Source organism: Macaca nemestrina, chromosome 8, assembly GCF_043159975.1.
Source record: "Macaca nemestrina isolate mMacNem1 chromosome 8, mMacNem.hap1, whole genome shotgun sequence".
In the NCBI taxonomy this organism is placed as follows: Eukaryota; Metazoa; Chordata; class Mammalia; order Primates; family Cercopithecidae; genus Macaca; species Macaca nemestrina.
In genome coordinates this window covers 72,171,813-72,177,812 of record NC_092132.1, presented here as the reverse complement: position 1 = coordinate 72,177,812, position 6,000 = coordinate 72,171,813, and the positions used below count along the sequence as shown (strand labels likewise).

Here is a 6,000-nt window from a genome sequence, read left to right as displayed (position 1 = left end):
GAGATGTCTCCCAGTTAGGTTACACAGGGGTCAGCGACCCACTTGAGAAGGCAGTCTGTCCGTTCTCAGAGCTCAAATGCCATGGTGGGAGAACCACTGCTATCTCCAGAGCTGTCAGACAGGTACATTTAAGTCTGCAGAAACTGTCTGCTGCCTTTTGTTCAGCTATGCCCTGCCCAAGAGGTGGAGTCTCTAGAGGCCTTGCTGAGCTGCAGTGGGCTCCGCTCAGTTTGAGCTTCCAAGCTGCTTTGTTTATCTACTCAAGCCTCAGCAATGGCAGATGCCCCTCCCCTAGCCAGGCTGCCACCTTGCAGTTTCATCTCAGACTGCTAGCAGTAAGCAAGGCTCCATGGGCATAGGACCCACTGAGCCAGGCACAGGAGAGAATCTTCTTGTCTGTCAGTTGCTAAGACCTTGGGAAAGCATGGTATTTGGGCGGGAGTGTCCCGTTTTTCCAGGTACAGTCTGTCATGGCTTCCCTTGGCTAGGAAAGGGAAATCCCCCAACCCCTTGCACTTCCCGGGTGAGGCGATGCCCTGTCCTGCTTCGGTTCACCTTCCTTGGGCTGCATCCACTGTTCAACCAGTCCCAGTGAGATGAACCATGTACCTCAGTTGGAAATGCAGAAATCACTCATCTCCTGCGTTGATCATGCTGGTTGCTGCAGACCAGAGCTGTTCCTATTCAGCCATCTTGTGCTGCCCTCAAGACCTCACTTTATCTTAAATCTTCCCTAGCAGCTAGCCAAGGTCATTGCACAAAATAGACACTCAAGAGTATCAAATTGAATCAAAACACACAATCAATGTATGTAAAACTCATGGAATAAAATTTATCTTATGCTTATTTTCCCATAAACCATAATTTATAGTCCTTCAACATAAATAAGGAAAAAATATAATTTGTCTCTGTAATGTTAACAAAATACAATGACTCATCTATAACATATTTATTTCCTATTTACATTTTCATTTTTATATAAATCATTTTGCATCATATCACATAAAAAAAGAAAATATAAAGCTTAAAAGTCACTGAAGAAAGCATCACACTGTACATTTCTCAGCAGTCTCGGAGCTCTCGTTTCTTGCCTTTTTTTGATTTTTTGGTTGTTTCCTGACGAATGGTATCATATTCCAATATGGCTATTTTGGAAAGTCTCTCTAAGTATTGAGATGGTGCTCCAGTGAGAGGATCACTGAAGCCAGAACCTGGAGGAGGAGGCGGGGAGTCAGCTATTAAAATGAATTAAGCACACACAAATAATATTCTATTAAATATAATGTGACTGAAATATTTCTTCCACAAATGACTATTACACACTACTAGTTCTTACACTACTGAGGTATATCAACCCAGAAAAAGCATGGTACTGCCATAAAAACAGACACATAGACCAATGGAACAGAATAAACAATGCAGAAACAAATCTATACATCTATAGTGGATTCATTTTCAACAAAAGGGCCAAGAATATACACTAGGGAAAAGACAGTCTCATCAATAAATGGTGCTGGGAAAACTGGATATTATGGATATTATAAAACTGGATATTATGCAGAAAAATGAAACCACACCCCATCCCTCGCCGTATAAAAAAAATCAAATCAAAATGGATTAAAGACTTAAATCTAAGATCTCAAACTATGAATACTAGAAGAAAACATTGGGGAAACTCTCCAGGATATTGGAGTGGTCAAAGATTTCCTGAGTAATACCCCAGAAGCACAGGCAAACAAAGCAAAAATGGACAAATGGGATCACATCAAATTATTAATAAAAAGCTTCTGTACAGCAAAGGAAACAACAAAATGAAAAGAACCTACAGAATGGGAGAAAATATTTGCAAACTACCCATCTTACAAGGGATTAACAAACAGAATATATAAGGAGCTTAAACAACGCTATGGGAAAAGTCTAATAATCCCATTTTAAAATAGACAAAAGGGCTAAGCAGGGTGGCTCACGTCTATAATCCCAGCACTTTGGGAGGCTGAGGTGAGCAGATCCCTTGAGCTCAGAAGTTCAAGACCAGCCCGGGCAACATAGCAAGAGACTGTCTCATTTAAACTCTCATGTTAATAAAAATTAATTAATAATTAAGTGGGCAAAATACTTGAATAGACATTTCCAAAAAGAAGACATGCAAACAGCAAACAGGCATATGAAAAGGTGGTCAACATCACTGATTATCAGAGACATCAAAACTACAATGAGATATCATTTAACCCCAATTAAAATGGCTTTTATCTAACAGACAGGAAATAACACATGCTGGCGAGGATGTAGAGAAAAGGGGACCCTCATTCACTGTTAGTGGGAATGTACATTACTACAACCACTGTGAAGAACAGTTTGGAGGTTTCTCAGAAAACCAAAAATGGAGCTACCATATGGTCCAGCAATCCTATTGCTAGGCATATACCCAAAAGAAAGGAAATTGGTGTATCAAAGAGGTATCTGCACTCCTATGTTTACTGCAGCACTGTTCACAATAACCAAGATTTGGAAGCAACTGAAATGTCCATCAACAGATGAATGGATGAAGAAAATGTGGTACATATACACAATGGAGTACTATTCAGCCATAAAAAAGAATGAGATCCTGTCATTTGCAACATTATGGATGGAACCGGAGATCATTATGTTAGGTTAAACAAGCCAGGCACAGAAAGACAAATTTCACATATTCTCACTTATTTGTGGGTGCTAAAAACTAGAACAATTGAACTTATAGAGATAGAGAATAGAAGCATGGTTACCAGAGGCTGGGAAGGATAGTGGAGGAGAGATGGGGAGCGGGGGGAGTGGGGATGGTTAATAGGTACAAAAAATACAAAGAATGAATAAGAACATGTATTTGATAGCACAATAGGGCAATTATAGTCAATAATAATCTACTTGTACATTTAAAAATAACTAAAAGAGTATAATTGGATTGTTTGTAACACAAAGGAGAAATGCCTGAGGAGATAGATACTCCATTCACCTATATGTGATTATTACACATTGTATGCCTGTATCAAAATATCTCAAATACCCCATAAATATATACACCCACTATGTACCCAGAAAATAAAAAAAAACTACTAGTTTTTAATATAACACATATTTTGAATTAGAAATGCCATGTTTACTTTCCTTTTTTTTCTTTTTTTTGAAATGGAGGATGGAGTCTCGCTCTGTCGCCCAGGCTGGAGTGCAGTAGCCCAATCTCGGCTCACTGCAAGCTCCATCTCCCGGGTTCACACCATTCTCCTGGCTCAGCCCCCCAAGTAGCTGGGACTACAGGCGCCTGCCACCATGCCGGCTCATTTTTTGTATTTTTAGTAGAGACGGGGTTTCACAGTGTTAGCCAGCATGGTCTCAATCTCCTGACCTCCTGATCTGCCCGCCTCGGCCTCCCAAAGTGCTGGGATTACAGGCGTGAGCCATTGCGCTCGGCCTGTACAATACTTTTTAAAACATAGGACAACTGTGAGATTTATTTCAAAGCAAAATGCATCATCTCCACAAATAATTAACTCATTTCATATTTTACATGCCTATCAAGTTATTTTCTTCCAATAAAAACATTTATCATAAATGCTAAGTGAAGTAAAATTGTAAAGTAAAATAAACTTGTTCACTTAACTGAAATAGCATTAAGCTTCTATCATAGGGTGGCAGTAATAACAACAGATAGCATTTGTTGAATGATCTTTGTCAAGTATTTTACATCTATTTTATCCATACAACACTACTATGAAGGAGTCATCTGTACTATCTCAAGTTACAGATTTTAAAAAGACAATTTAGGGATGCTAAATAACTTGCCCAAGCACATACTTAGTAACTGTCAAAGTCAGGATTTGAACCCAGATTCATCAAAGTTCAAATCACTACATATTACCCCTAAATACATAAATATGTAGAAATACTTCTATTTAAAAACATATATGGAGCTTTGAAAATAATATACTGACCTATATTACTTTAAAATATTATTATTTAACTTCAGTTTCAAGTGTCAAAAAAAGCACTATCGTCAATTCTCCAATGTAGTTGTTATTTTTCTGTTTGTTTTGTTTGCAGGGGTAATATGAGTGAGGAGTTCAGAGAGAAATAGCTGAGAGTTAAGAATATGATCAGGACTTCTGTTCTTAGCAGTACAATGGACTTGACACTTTAAAAGGCCCTCTGGCAGCAAAATAACTAGATTGCAGGCATTAGGCAAACCTGAAAAAACTTCAAAGAATCAGTATCATACACACAAATGCAATTAAGTTGGAAGTTGTTAATAATAAGATAAATTTAAAATTCTGAAATATTTAGAAATGTATACACATGTATTAGTCCATTTTTACACTGCTGATAAGGACATAACTGAGACTGGGTAATTTGTAAAGAAAAAGAGGTTTAATGAACTCACAGTTCCACCTGGCTGGGGAAGCCTCACAATCGCCAGAAGGCAAAAGACATGTTTTACATGGCGTTAGATAAGAGAGAATGAGAACCAAGCAAAAGGGGTTTCCTCTCATAAAACCAACGGGCGTGGTGGCTCACGCCTGTAATCCCAGCACTTTGGGAGGCCCAGGCAGGCAGATCATGAGGTCAGGAGATTGAGACCATTCTGGCTAACACAGTGAAACCCCGTCTCTACTAAAAATACAAAAAAACAGCCGGGCGTGGTGGTGGGTGCCTGTAGTCCCAGCTACTTGGGAGGCTGAGGCAGGAGAATGGTGTGAACCCGGGAGGTGGAGCTTACCGTGAGCAGAGATCGCGCCACTGCACTCCAGCCTGGGTGACAGAGCAAGACTCTGTCTCAAAAAAAAAAAAAAAAAACATCGGATCTCCTGAGAATTATTCACTACCACGAGAACGGTATAGGGGAACCACCCCCATGATTCAATTATTTCCCTTTGAGTCCATCCCACAACACATGGGAACTATGGGAACTACAATTCAAGATGAGATTTCAGTGGGGACACAGTCAAACCATATCAACACACTTTCTAAAGTATCAGTAATAAAAAATCATAATAAATATAAAATATTTGTTGCTAAATGATAAATATCACAAAAGTTGTGTAATGGAGCAAAAGAGAGAGGCTTATATCCTAAAATGTCTATGTTAGAAAAGAAGGTTGAAAATTTAAAACATAGGTATTAGATACACATTAGGAAAAGAGTAAACCCAAAGAACATGAAGGAAAAAGATAATATAGGAAAGGGGAGAAATCAATGAAGTAGAAAACCAAGTTACAATAAAAGAGATTTTTTAAAAAGACAAAAGCTCTTCATTGAAAAAAACTAATAAAAAAGGAAAGCCTCTGGTGACATTACTCAAGACAATAAAAGAAGGCACAAATATATAATATTGGGAAAAGAGGAACAGAATTACAGATAAAGCAAAGACTAAACTTAATGCTAATAAATTTTTAAAACTTAGACAAAATACAAAAGTTTCTAGAAAATGTAACTTACCAAAACTGATTGAAAAATTAGAATACCTTAAGAGCCCTAAATTTAAAATGATTGAGCCAATATTAAAAGATTCTCCCAAAGAAAACAAGTAACCCAAATGAATTTTACAAATGAATTTCCTCTAACTTTTGAGAGAAAAATCATTCCAATTTTAGGTCGCATCCTTCAGAGAGTAGAAAGAGAAGGAATAGTCCCGAATTCATTCCACAAGGCCATTATAATGTGGACACTGAATCCAGACAAGGACAGAACAAAAAAGAAAATTCATGGCAATCTCACTCTACTTACCAGTATAGGTAAAAAATCCCAAGTGCGATATTAGCAAATTAAATATGGCAGAACATAAACAAATAATAAATCACTTCTAAGTTTGGTGTATTTCAGGAATTCAAGAGAGACTTAACATTACAAAATCTGTAAATGTTATTCTTCACATTAAAATATTAAACAAAAAATATGATCACCTCAATCAGTTCAGGGAAATTATTTAGTAAAATTCAACTTCCATTTAAAAGAAAAAAAACTCTTAGCAAA

At 37.5% G+C, this 6,000-nt stretch overlaps 1 protein-coding gene across 4 annotated transcripts in view; it reads right to left on the bottom strand.

Annotated features, from left to right (window-relative positions):
- Window positions 1-933: 933 nt before the first annotated feature.
- Window positions 934-6,000, bottom strand: part of C8H8orf89 (chromosome 8 C8orf89 homolog) — a 55,807-nt gene continuing 50,740 nt past the window's right edge. For all 4 annotated transcript variants that reach the window (XM_071068114.1, XM_011744505.3, XM_071068115.1 and 1 more), the window contains exon 5: window positions 934-1,211. In XM_071068114.1, the coding sequence (XP_070924215.1) occupies window positions 1,063-1,211 (149 nt within the window). In that variant the 3' untranslated portion in view covers window positions 934-1,062. The remainder of the gene's footprint in view (window positions 1,212-6,000) is intronic.